At 49.7% G+C, this 13,830-nt stretch overlaps 1 protein-coding gene across 50 annotated transcripts in view; it reads right to left on the bottom strand.

Moving 5' to 3' along the window:
• LOC139232545 (heat shock protein DDB_G0288861-like) overlaps positions 1 to 13,830 on the bottom strand; it is a 990,854-nt gene that overhangs the window by 577,708 nt on the left and 399,316 nt on the right. For 48 of the 50 annotated variants that reach the window (XM_070862910.1, XM_070862948.1, XM_070862943.1 and 45 more), the window contains one exon: positions 12,863 to 12,889. The exons of the other annotated variants lie outside the window; for them this stretch is intronic. In XM_070862910.1, the coding sequence (XP_070719011.1) occupies positions 12,863 to 12,889 (27 nt within the window). The remainder of the gene's footprint in view (positions 1 to 12,862; positions 12,890 to 13,830) is intronic. 50 annotated transcript variants of the gene reach the window in all.

Here is a 13,830-nt window from a genome sequence, read left to right as displayed (position 1 = left end):
CAATGCACCAGTTCATTTTGATCCAAAGTAGCAAAAGGAATGGAAAACTATCGTGTACAATCCCTGCTAGACTAAGGGTATTCCTGGGTGGGAGTGCAGTGTGTAAAGAACATCTGTTGAAGAACAAAGAAAGTCAAATGAGATCGGTAATCTTTTCTTACTTCTTCATTTGACATCATCCACATCACTACCAACCAGTCATTATCATAGGCAGTCCCTCAGAATCGAGGAGGACTTGCTTCCACTCTTGAAATGAGTTCTTAGGTGGCTGAACAATACGAGAACCACAGAGTCTGTCACGGGTGGGGCAGATAGTCGTTGGGGGAAGGGGTGGGTGGGGCTGGTTTGCCGCACGCTCTTTCTGCTGCGTGCGCTTGTTTTCTGCATGCTCTTGGCGATGAGACTAGAGGTGCTCAGCGCCCTCCCGGATGTACTTCCTTCACTTAGGCCGGTCTTTGGCAAGGGACTCCCAGGTGTCAGTGGGGATGTTGCACTTTATCAGGGAGACTTTGAGAGTGTCCTTGTAACGTTTCCTCTGCCCACCTTTGGCTCGTTTGCCGTGAAGGAGTTCCGAGTAGAGCGCTTGGTTTATGAATCTTGTGTCAGGCATGCGAACAATGTGGTCTGCCCAGTGGAGCTGATCAAGTGCGGTCAGTGCTTCAATGTTGGGGATGTTGGCCTGGTCGAGGATGTTACCAGTGGTGTGTCTGTCCTCCCAAGGGATTTGTAGGATCTTGCAGAGACATCGTTGGTGATATCTTTCCAGCAACTTGAGGTGTCTCCTGTACATGGTCAATGTCTCTGAGCCATACAGGAGGGCGGGTATTTCTACAGCCCTGTAGACTATGAGCTTGGTAGCAGTTTTGAAGACCTGGTCTTCAAACACTCTTTTCCTCAGGCGGCCGAAGGTTGCACTGGCGCACTGGAGGTGGTGTTGAATCTTGTCGTCAATGCCTGTTCTTGCTGATAAGTGGCTCCCGAGGTATGGGAGATGGTCCACGTTGTCCAGGGCCGCGCTGTGGATCTTGATGGCTGGGGGGGGGCAGTGCTGAGCGGCGAATACAGGCTGGTGGAGGACCTTTGTCTTACGGATGTTTATTGTAAGGCCCATGTTTTCGGACACCTCAGTGAATAAGTCGACTATGTCCTGGAGTTCAGCCTCTGTATGTGTGCAGACACAGGCGTCGTCCACATAATGTAGCTCGACAACAGAAGTTGGGGTAGTCTTGGACCTGGCCTGGAGACGATGAATGTTGAAAAGGTTCCCACTGGTTCTGTAGTTTAATTTCACTCCAGCGGGGAGCTTCTTGACTGTTATAATATCATAAGAATTAGGAACAGGAGTAGGCCATCTAGCCCCTCGGGCCTGCTCCGCCATTCAATAAGATCATGGCTGATCTGGCCGTGGACTCAGCTCCACTTACCCGCCCTCTCCCCGTAACCCTTAATTCCCTTATTGGTTAAAAATCTATCTATCTGTGACTTGAATACATTCAATGAGCTAGCCTCAACTGCTTCCTTGGGCAGAGAATTCCACAGATTCACAACCCTCTGGGAGAAGAAATTTCTTCTCAACTCGGTTTTAAATTGGCTCCCCCGTATTTTGAGGCTGTGCCCCCTAGTTCTAGTCTTCCCTACCAGTGGAAACAACCTCTCTGCCTCTATCTTGTCTATCCCTTTCATGATTTTAAATGTTTCTATAAGATCACCCCTCATCCGTCTGAACTCCAATGAGTAAAGACCCAGTCTACTCAATCTATCATCATAAGGTAACCCCCTCATCTCCGGAATCAGCCTAGTGAATCGTCTCTGTACCCGCTCCAAAGCCAGTATATCCTTCCTTAAGTAAGATAACCAAAACTGCACGCAGTACTCCAGGTGCGGCCTTACCAATACCCTATACAGTTGCAGCAGGACCTCCCTGCTTTTGAACTCCATCCCTCTCGCAATGAAGGCCAACATTCCATTCGCCTTCCTGATTACCTGCTGCACCTGCAAACTAACTTTTTGGGATTCATGCACAACTGGGTACGCTCGCGGCCTTCCGCGAGAGGTGGGCACCAGAGGGACTGGAATGCATCATCACGCCCGGCAACCAAATTTTAATTTGATTTTACGTTTTAAAGTTTAATTTGTTTTAATTGCCGGTGCTTTTAGTGTCCCCTTCCCTTTTATAGGGGGCACCGGAGAAATTGTGATTTTAGTGCCCAAAAAAAAACAAACAAAAAAAAAACACAAAAAAAAAGGAAAAAAAGGGCCTTGTAAATGTCTGGTGTGTCACCCAGGTCGGGTGGCACAGTTTAATGTTTATGTTTTGCAGGTAGACTCTAAAAGAGTTTCATGCACAACTGGGTACGCTCGCGGCTTTCCGCGAGAGGTGGACACCGGAGGGACTGGAGTGCGTCATCACGCCCGGCAACCAAATTTTAATTTGATTTTACGTTTTAAAGTTTAATTTGTTTTAATTGCCGGTGCTTTTAGTGTCCCCCTTCCCTTTTATAGGGGGCACTGGGGAAAAATTGTGATTTTAGTGCCCAAAAAAAAAGAAAAAAAGGAAAACACAAAAAAAAAGGAAAAAAAAGGGCCTTGTAAATGTCTGGTGTGTCACCCAGGTCGGGTGGCACGGTTTAATGTTTTTTGTTTTGCAGATAAACTCCAAAAAGAGTTTCATGCACAACTGCACAACAACCTCCAGGTCCCTCTGCACTCAGCATGTTGTAATTTCTCCCCATTCAAATAATATTCCCTTTTACTGTTTTTTTTCCCAAGGTGGATGACCTCACACTTTCCGACATTGTAGTCCATCTGCCAAACCTTAGCCCATTCGCTTAATCTATCCAAATCTCTTAGCAGCCTCTCGGTGTCCTCTACACAACCCGCTTTCCCACTAATCTTTGTGTCATCTGCAAATTTTGTTACACTACACTCTGTCCCCTCTTCCAGGTCATCTATGTATATTGTAAACAGTTGTGGTCCCAGCACTGATCCCTGTGGCACACCACAAACCACCGATTTCCAACCTGAAAAGGACCCATTTATCCCGACTCTCTGCTTTCTGTTCGCCAGCTAATTCTCTATCCATGCTAATACACTTCCTCTGACTCCGCGTACCTTTATCTTCTGCAGTAACCTTGTGTGTGGCACCTTATCGAATGCCTTTTGGAAATCTAAATACACCACATCCATCGGTACACCTCTATCCACCATGCTCGTTATATCCTCAAAGAATTCTAGTAAATTAGTTAAACATGATTGCCCCTTCATGAATCCATGCTGCGTCTGCTTGAAAGCATTATTCCTATCTAGATGTCCCGCTATTTCTTCCTTAATGATAGTTTCAAGCATTTTCCCCACTACAGATGTTAAACTAACCGGCGTGTTAGATGGAGCATGGCAGCAAGGAAGATTGAGAAGAGGGTTGGGGCGATGAAACAGCCCTGTTTGACACCGGTCCAGACGTGGATTGGGTCTGTAGGATCATGGCCTGCATGTCGTCGTGGAGCAGGCGGAGGATGGTGACAAACCTTTTGGGGCATCCGAAGGAGGAGGATGCTCCATAGACCCTCACGGTTGACAGTGTCAAAGGCTTTTGTACGGCCATGTATAAGGGCTGGCGCTGTCCCTTGCATTTTTCCTGTAGCTGTCGCGCTGCAAAAATCATGTCCGTTGTGCCCCATAGGGGACGAAATCCGCACTGCGACTCCAGGAGGGGCTCCTCGGCCACAGGGAGAAGACGGTTGAGGAGGACTCTAGTGACGACTTTCCCAGTGGCTGATAGCAGGGAGATTCCTCTGTAGTTGCCGCAGTCGGACTTGTCTCCTTTTTTAAAGATGGTCACGATCATTGCATTTCTGAGATCTCCCGGCATGCTCTCCTCCCTCTAGAAGAGAGAGATGAGGTCATATATTCGCACCAACAATGCCTCTCCGCCAGACTTCAGTGCCTCAGCGGGGATTCCATCCGCTTCCATAGCCTCGTTGTTTTTAAGCTGTCTTATGGCTTTTTCTACCTCGTGAAGTGTTGGGGTTTTGCCGAGGTGATGGCGGGTGGTATGCTGCTGGATGGAGTCGAGGACACTCAGGTCAAAGGCAGAGACTCAATTGAGGAGATCTTCGAAGTGCTCCTTCCAGCGGGCCCTGACTGCCTCAGTATCCTTGATGAGTGTTTCCCCGTTCTTGGCAAGCAGTGGGGTGGGCCTTGGGTGTTTGGACCGTAGGTGGCCTTGACTGCGATGAAGAATCCTTGCACATCATGGCTGTCGGTCAGTTGCTGTATCTCCTGTGCTTTCTCCATCCACCACCTGTTCTTTAGGTTCCGGGTTTTTGGTTGGACCTCAGCCTTGAGCCATCTGCAATGCTGCTCCTGAGCTGGGTTGTTGTTTAAGGCTCAGAAATGCCCTGCGCTTGCGATCTATTAGCTCTTGGATCTCCTGATCATTCTCATCAAACCGGTCGTGTTTCCTGGTGGAGTGACCGAGCGTCTCTTCGCAGGCACTGCTTATGGAGTCTTGGAGGGCAGACGAAGCGTTATGGGCATTCTGCTTCTTAGGGTCATCAAGGCCCGCCAGGTTAGCTGTGAGCCGCTGACTGTATAGGGCTCTCTTAGCTGGGTCTTTAAGTGCCCCAGCATTGACTTTTTTGTGGCATTGCTTCTGCTGCCCCCTCCACTTTCATCATCATCATCATAGGCAGTCCCTCGGAATCGAGGAGGACTTGTTCCCACTCCCTAAGTGAGTTCTTTGATGGAGGAACAGTCCGAAATGAGAGCCACAGACCCTGTTACAGGTGGGACAGACATTCGTCGGGGGAAGGGGTCGGTAGGGCTGGTTTGCCGCGCACTCCTTCCGCTGCCTGCGCTTGGCCTCTTCATGCTCCTTGCATCGAGACTCAAAGAGCTCAACGCCCTCCCGGATGGACTTTCTCCACCTCGGGCAGTCTGCGGCCAGGGTCTCCCAGGTGTCAGTGGTGATGTCGCACTTTACCAGGGAGGCTTTGAGGGTGTCCTTATAACGTTTCCGCTGTCCTCCTTTGGTTCGTTTATCATGAAGGAGTTCCACATAAAGAGTTTGCTTAGGGAGTCTCGTATCTGGCATGCGTACTATGTGGCCTGCCCAGCGAAGCTGATCGAGTGTGGTCAGTGCTTCAATACTGGGGATTTTAGCCTGATCGAGGACACTGATGTTGGTGCGGCTGTCCTCCCAGGTGATTTGCAGGATCTTGCGGCGACATTTTTGGTGATATATCTCCAGCGACTTGTGATGTCTTCTATACATTGTCCAGGCCTCAGACCCATACATAAGAGCGAGTATCACTACAGCCCTGTAGACCATGAGTTTGGTGATAGATTTGAGGGCCTGGTCTTCAAACATTCTTTTACGCAGGCAGCCGAAGGCTGCGCTGGCGCACTGGAGGCGATGCTGAATCTCCACATCAATGTCTGCCTTTGTTGATAAGAGGTTCCCGAGATATAGGAAATGGCCCACGTTGTCCAGGGCAGTGCTGTGCGGCGGTGACTGGCTGGTGAAGGACCTTTGTCTTAAGGATGTTAAGCATAAGGCCCATGCTTTCATATGCCTCAGTGAATACATTGACTATATCCTACCGTTCAGCCTCTGAAAGTGCACAGACGCAGGCATCATCCGCATACTGCAGCTCAATGACAGAGGCTGGAGTGATCTTGGACCTGGCCTGGAGGCGGCGTAGGTTAAACAGCTTCCCACTGGTTCTGTAGTTTACTTCCACTCCAGCGGGGAGCTTGTTGATTGTGAGGTGGAGCATGGCGGCGAGGAAGATTGAGAAGAGGATTGAGGCGATGACGCAGCCCTGTTTGACCCCGGTCCGTATGTGGATTGGGTCTGTAATGGATCCGTTGGTAAGGATCATGGCCTGCATGTCATCGTGAAGCAGGCAAAGGATGTTGACAAACTTTTGGGGGCATCCGAAACGGAGGAGACCCTCACGGTTGACAGTGCCAAAGGCCTTTGTAAGATCGAAAAAGGCCATGTATAAGGCTTGGCACTGCTCCCTGCATTTTTCCTGCAACTGGCGCGCTGCAAAGATCATGTCTGTTGTGCCCCGTAGGTGACGAAATCCGCATTGTGATTCCGGGAGGAGCTCCTCGGCCACAGTGGCTGAAAGCAGGTTGATTCCCCTGTAGCTGCCGCAGTCGGACTTGTCCCCCTTTTTAAAAATGGTCACAATCACTGCATCTTTGAGATCTCCCGGCATGCTCTCCTCCCTCCAAATGAGAGAGATGAGGTCATGTATCCGCGCCAACAGCGCCTCTCTGCTATATTTTAGCACCTCAGCAGGGATTCCATCCGCACCCGTAGCCTTGTTATTCTTCAGCTGTTTTATGGCTTTGCCAACCTTGTGCAACGTTGGAGTTTTACTGAGTTGGTGGCGGGTGGCATGCTGCAGGATGGAATCGAGAACACTCGTGTCAAAGGCAGAGTCTCGATTGAGGAGATCTTCAAAGGGCTCCTTCCTCGGGCCTTAACAGCCTCGGTGTCCTTGATGAGTGTTTCCCCGTTCTTGGCCAGGAGTGTGGTGGGGCCTTGGGAGTTTGGACCGTAAGTGGCCTTGACTGCAGTGAAGAATCCTTGCATATCGTGGCTGTCGGCCAGTTGTTGTATCTCCTGTGCTTTCTTCATCCACCACCTGTTCTTTATGATACGTCCTTACTATACAGTATAAATGCACACGAAGCCCATGCTTGAGAGGTCAGTCTGTGACCTGTCCTTTATTTTATAGCACTCCAGTGATGGAAGTGGGTGGAGCTTCCCCTTTTATATCTGAAGGTCTCGGTTAGGAGTGTCTCCCACAAGTTCACCACCTAGTGGTCATTGTTCTCACAGTGTACAACTTAGGTCAGATTATACATGGGTTACAATGCTGGTTGAATACATGACATCACCTCTCCCCCAAAGTCTTATTGGGATCACAGGTTAAATCTCTCTGGTGGTTTACGCTCCCTTGTAGAGCGCCTGAGTTGGGGCTCAGGTTGTTGGGCGCTGGCCTGAGTGTCTGCTGTTTGCGGTGCCTCAGGCCTGTTTTGACTGCCCACAGTGACTGGGCTCTCCTCCCTTTGGTTCCTGTGTTCGGTCATCTGTGGTGGAGTGAACTCTACATCGTGTTCTTCCTCTGCTTCTTCTATGGGGTTGCTGAACCTCCTTTTTGTTTGATCCACATGTTTGCGGCAGATTTGTCCATTGGTAAGTTTAACGACCAGAATCCTATTTCCCACTTTGGCAACCACAGTGCCTGCGAGCCATTTGGGCCTTGCAGCGAAGTTGAGGAAAAAACAGGGTAATTTACTTCAATACATCGCGCCCTCGCATTCCTGTCATGGTAATCATATTGTGACTGGCGCCTGCTCTCGACAATTTCTTTCATGGTGGGGTGTATAAGGGATAACCGGGTTTTGAGTGTCCTTTTCATTAGTAGCTCTGCGGGTGGGACCCCTGTGAGCGAGTGTGGTCGGGATCTGTAGACCAACAGGAGGCGTGATAAGCGGCATTGTAGGGAACCCACTTGGATTCTGAGCATCCCCTGTTTGATTATCTGCACTGCTCGTTCTGCCTGGCCGTTTGAGGCCGGCTTGAATGGTGCCGTTCTGACATGGTTAATTCCATTGCCTGCCATGAAGTCCTGGAATTCAGTGCTTGTGAAGCACGGGCCATTGTCGCTGACCAAGATGTCCGGTAGACCGTGGGCGGTGAACATTGCCCGTAGACTTTCTACCGTGGCAGAGGATGTGCTTGAATTTAAAATGTCACACTCGATCCATTTGGAGTAGGCGTCTACTATAACTAAAAACATTTTTCCCATGAAAGGACCTGCATAGTCCACATGGATGCGTGACCATGGCTTGGCGGGCCATGGCCAGGGGCTAAGGGGGACTTCCCTGGACGCATTGCCCAGCTGGGCACACGTGTTGCACCTGCGAACACAAAGTTCCAGATCTGCGTCTATTCCTGGCCACAAAACGTGTGACCTGGCAATTGCCTTCATCGTGACAATGCCCGGGTGCTCATTGTGGAGTTCTCTGATGAACACCTCTCTGCCCATCTGGGGCATGACTATGCGGTTTCCCCATAGTAGGCAATCGGCCTGAATCGAGAGTTCATCCTTGCGCCTGTGAAATGGTTTAAATTTCTCAGGGCATGCCCTGTACATGGCTGCCAGTCCCCATTCAGGATACATTTCTTGACTAGAGACAATAGCGGGTCTCTATTTGTCCAGACTTTAATCTGACGGGCTGTCATGGGTGAACCTTCGCTTCCGAAAACTTCAACAGCCATGACCATCTCAGCAGCATGCTCGGTAGCCCCCTCAGTGGTGGCTAGTGGGAGTCTGCTGAGTGCATCAGCGCAGTTTTCAGTGCTGGGTCTGTGCCAAATTGTGTAGTCATAGGCGGCTAACGTGAATTTTGAAAAAAGTTTGCCACTGGATAGCGTCGCAAAGAGGTCCTCCGCTCTCGGTAGCGGGTACTGGTCTTGGAGTGACACCCGATTGATGGTGGCCTTGTAATCGCCACATATCCTGACCGACCCATCCGCCTTGAGCACTAGCACAATCGGGCTCGCCCAGTCACTGAATTCGACTGGCGAGATGATGCCTTCGCTCAGCAGGCGGTCCAATTCGCCTTCTATCTTTGCCCGCATCACGTACGGCACTGCTCTGGCCTTGTGGTGTACTGACCTGGCATCCGGGTTTATGTGAATCACAACCTTGGCCCCCATGAAAGTGCCAATGCCGGATTGAAATAATTAGTCAAATTTGTCCAGGATCTGTGAGCATGATACTCGCTCCACAGAGGAAATTGCATTGACATCGTCCCATTTCCAGTTCATGACAGCAAGCCAACTCCTCCCCAGTAGTGCGGGACCGTCTCCTGGGACAATCCAGAGTGGCAGTCTGTTCTCCGAATCTTTGTGGGTCACGACTACCGTGGCGCTGCCTAGCACCGGAATGATCTAATTTGTGTAAGTCCGTAGCTGTGCGTCAATCGGCGATAATTTTGGCCTCCTGGCCTTGGACGCCCACAACATTTTGAACTGTTTGATACCTATCAGGGACTGGCTAGCCCCCGTGTCTAGCTCCATTGATACTGCGATGCCATTGAGGAGCACTTTCATCATTATCGGTGGCGTCCTGGTGTATGAACTATATACGTGCTCCACATGAACTCGCTGAATTTCCCCCAGTGTTCATTTCTGCAATTTCTGCAGGTATTTTGCTCACCTCTGCAAACTCCGGCTGAGTGTGTGCCTCCATGCCTCCAGCATGAGCTGCTGTTTGAAACAAAAGGACCCTGGCCAGTCGATCGTTCCTGACTGCCCCTGTTATTGCCCTTGAGTGCACCATTAACAGGTGTTGATGGCCCCATTACTGGCCGCATTGTCCCTTGCAATGGCGTGAATCGCCGTTCAGCTTGCCATTGTCTCTGTCGAATCCCCCTTTGGCTTCAACTACATGTTGGGGCATGCCCGACTGCCCTTGTCTGCCTGGAGAACTGTGTGCTGCTTTAACAATGTTGAATCTCTGTCCCAACCATTCCTTAACACAGTACCTCTCGTCTGTTCTGCTCGTGGCCATGCTCGCGTGGTTTAAATCCCAGTTTCTTGTCGCCATTGATACGTCCTTACTATACAGTATAAATGCACACGAGGCCCATGCTTGAGAGAAGGTCAGTCTGTGACCTGTCCTTTATTCCATAGCACTCAAGTGCAGGAAATGGGTGGAGCTTCCCCTTTTGTATCTGAAGGTCTAGGTTAGGAGTGTCTCCCACAAGTTCACCACCTAGTGGTCATTGTTCTCACAGTGTACAACTTAGGTCAGATTATACATGAGTTACAATGCTGGTTGAATACATGACACTTTAGGTCTCGAGTTTTTTGTTGGACCTGAACCTTGAGCCGTCTGTAATGTTGTTTTGCAGCTCCCGAGTTGGGCTGTTGCTTGAGGCTCAGAAATGCTTTGCGCTTGCGATCTATTAGTTCTTCGATCTCCTGATCATTTTCATCAAACCAGTCCTGATGTTTTCTGGTTGAGTGACCAAGTGTCTCTTCACAGGCACTGGTTATAGAGGCCTGGAGGGCAGACCAAGCGCTGTGGGGATTCAGCATCTTAGGGTCATCAAGGCACGCCAGATTAGCTGTGAGGCGCTGGCTGTATAGGGCTCTCTTAGCTGGGTCTCTAAGTGCCCCGGCATTAACTTTTTTGCGGAGCTGCTTCTGCTGTCCCCTCTGCTTTGGGGCAATGTTAATGTTGATGATGGATCGGATTAAGCGGTGATCCGTCCAGCAGTCGTCAGCTCCTGTCATAGCGTGGATGATGCGCACATCCTTGCGATCCCTGGCTCGGATGATGACATAGTCAAGCAGGTGCCAATATTTGGAGCGAGGGTGTTGCCACGATGCCTTGTATTTGTCCCTCTGGCGAAACAGCGTGTTAGTAATGAGGAGTTCGTGTTCTAGACATTTTGTCAGGAGTAGGGTACCGCTGGAATTGGCTTTCCCTACCCCCTCTCTGCCAATCACGCCTCCCCAGAGGGCTGTGTCTTTACCAACCCTGGCATTAAAATCACACAGGAGGATCAATTTGTCGTCCGTGGGGTCACGGGACAAGGATGTCTCGAGATTGGAATAAAAACCCTCTTTGGCCTCATCCGTTGCATTGAGTGTGCGGGCGTACGCACTGATGACTGTGGCACATTGGTTCAGAGATAGGGTGATATGGAGAGTCATGAGGTGTTGGTTAACCCCGCAGGGGGAGTCTTTCAGGCGGTCGACCAGCTCGTTTTTGATGGCAAAGCCGACTCTGTGGAGGCGGCGTTCTTCCTCTGATTTCCCTTTCCAGAAGGTGTAACCTCCACCTTGTTCCTTGAGCTAACCTTCCCCTGCCCGCCGGGTCTCGCTTAGGGTGGCGATGTCGATATCAAAGTGTCTAAGTTCCCGGGCAACTATGGTGGTGCGGCATTCCGACCTGTCGCTGCTGGAGTTGTCCATGAGAGTCCTGACGTTCAAGGTCCCGAACTTCATGTTAGAGGAGTGGAAGATGCCTGTGTGTGAGTTATTTTAACGTGGGGTGGTCGTTGCACACCGGCTACTACACAGGCTTAGCTGAGCAAGGTCTTGATCCAGTGGCAAGGAGGTCCAAGACGACTGAGGTCCAGGCACTGCTATATGGGCCTATTTACCCTATGGCAAGATGTTGGCCGCAGGCTCCCTGCTGAGTACAAGATGGCTGCCAGGGTGGCAGCTTCCAAGGGAGCTTCACTGCTAATCAACTTTCATCCTCTACTATCGGCAACTTTCAACCCTCAACCTCCCCCCTCCCACTGTCTAAACTTCCCCAAGCCCCAATAGACCCTAATAGGCGGTCTTAAAAACTTAAACCCTTACTTTAAACACAACATCACAAGCTCGGGCCTACCTCAGGCTTCTCACCACACCACCCATCAGCAACCGGGACTCCTGCGGCGATACCAGGACTCCTGCGGCGAAGACCGGGACTCTTGCGGCGAAGACCGGAACTCCTGCGGCGAAGACCGGAACTCCTGCGGCTATAACCGTGGCCTCCTGCGGCTAAGACCTGGGCTTCCTGCGGTTATTAACTGCATCAGGCGATCACCCCACCCCGCTCCCCCAGCGGCGATCGGAACACCTCCAGCGGCGGCAGATGGGCCTCTGCTCCCCGACGACGGCTGGACCTCCTGCGGCGACAGGTGACCTCCTCCTCAACGGTGACGCGACAAATGAAGCTTCCCTGCCCCACTGGTGACCTGGCCTCTTCTCCTCCTCCAACACGTGGTAAGCATCATGAGCCCCCTCACCTTCCACTCTGAACCCCAGTGCACCACTGTCCCTCCTAATGCCTTCCCCCAACCAAGCCTCTGGCCACCTACTAACCAGCAGTGCCCAGGAGAAGGGGTAGTGAGGTGTCACTAGTATATTAAAGAGTAAAAGATCATTTATTTCCTTTGCTTGAGTCTTCTCATGTCCCCCAAGCCCATGACAATCACCCCCAAAGTAGTCACTCCGCAGTAGGATTCTAACAGATGTGTCCCAAACTTTAGGATACTAATGCCCAGTCCTAATGCTCTGAATCAAGCTCAGTGCTGCCAAACGCATTTGACAGGTCTCCACTTCACAGTATGTATCCCACTTTTCAAATTACAACAGAGACTGCACGTCAAAAGTACTTCATTGGCTGTAAAGCGTTTTGAGACGTCTCGTGGTCATGAAAGCCGCAATATAAATGCAAGTCTTTTGTTCACTTGACATCTGCCAATTCCTGAAAAATGATTGCTGAGTCAGTGACTGGTGAGGTGTGCTTCCAGTCAGTGGAGACACAGTCGATCCAGCAGGCCCTGAAAATTTGATCATTACTGGAAGTAGCTTTCATAAATTATCCAAGATTTCCTTGGAGGTGAATCAAAAAGCATTAGGCACAAAGAACTCTGCAAAGATTAAGGAGTGAGACCTTTCAAAGATCCTGAGTAGTGTCTCTCTCTCAATGCAGGGTTACACTCATTTGGCCAGCTTAAAGGTAAATTATAATTAATGTGTGGACATTCGTGTGCAATGTTCCGATGGAATTTCTTTGCTATTTTATCGGAGCATTTAACCCATTATAAATAAACATGACACAAAAGCATTAGCAATTGTGTATAAATAAAAGACAAATAGAGAAGAAGAAAGCTAAGGGGCAAACAAAAATTAGGTTAGCAGGAGCGATACATTTTGACCAGTATTTCAATATCCATTTATACTTGGAATATACAATGGCTCCCTCAATTTAGACAAACTTTTCATGAAATTAGTGTAATATTGCAACAGTGAGTTTTTTGTACTAACCGATCTTGAGTTAAAGATGAGCTCGGCCTGTTAAGAATACAAAAAAAAAGAACCAATAGAAATACTTTCTAAAAATATTGGCATTTTTACATTCCATTGACGACTCAAGTTCTATCAGCAAGAAACACCAAAAAGTGTGAGTTCTGTCAACAATAACTTGCATTTAATCTCTGGTTATGGCCTCCTGCCACTGACATTCCCTCCCAGCTGCTGGCTAGGCTGTCCATTTGGCCAGCTGCCAGAAGGGAAATGGAACAAAAAGTGTTTATTAGGTCCTGTTGTAAAAGTTCAGCAGGACCTCTGTGTCCCCAGCCCCCTGCCCAGTTCTTCGACTGTGTTCAGCCTATCCTGTGACCTCTTCTCCACTCTGTAAATAACGGGCGCCCATGTTGGGAACACTCTGGTGCTATTCTGGTTGTGAAAACAAGGGGTTAGAAATTCCAAAGTGCCCCAGAGCTAACTTCTGAAAAGTAGAAAAATTAGCGCTCGACACTAATAATTCCCTCCTGCTGGGAAATTCAGCTTTAGCACTCCAAGCGGGAAGTGGACGCTAAATCAATTGCTAACCACTTCTCTTAGGATGCTAAAGTCCGAGAGCGGGATGGTAGCGGCAGAGCGGCGAACACTTTGCAGCTCATTGCTAATGGCAATCAGAGGCTGCTTCCCTCGTTTAAAGGGAAGGGCCAATTATAGTGCACAACCTACTTAACAGTGGCTCTGCATTGCAAGGCGACCTGCGCGACTGCCATTACAGCACCAAACACTCTCACAAAGTGGAGGGCTTGGACATCTTTCAGCAAAGAAACATCAAAAACTATGAACAGGTAGCAGACTGGTGCAAATAATAAAGGTTGTCCTATCTGAAAACCATTTCATAGAAACATAGAAATTTACAGCGCAGAAGGAGGCCATTTCGGTCCATCGTGTCCACGCCAGCCGACAAAGAGCTGCACGGCCCTTGGTCAGCA

The sequence above is a fragment of the Pristiophorus japonicus genome, chromosome 20, assembly GCF_044704955.1.
Source record: "Pristiophorus japonicus isolate sPriJap1 chromosome 20, sPriJap1.hap1, whole genome shotgun sequence".
Taxonomy (NCBI): Eukaryota; Metazoa; Chordata; class Chondrichthyes; family Pristiophoridae; genus Pristiophorus; species Pristiophorus japonicus.
Note: the sequence above shows the minus strand (reverse complement) of the source record. Positions and strands in the feature narration are given on the sequence as shown.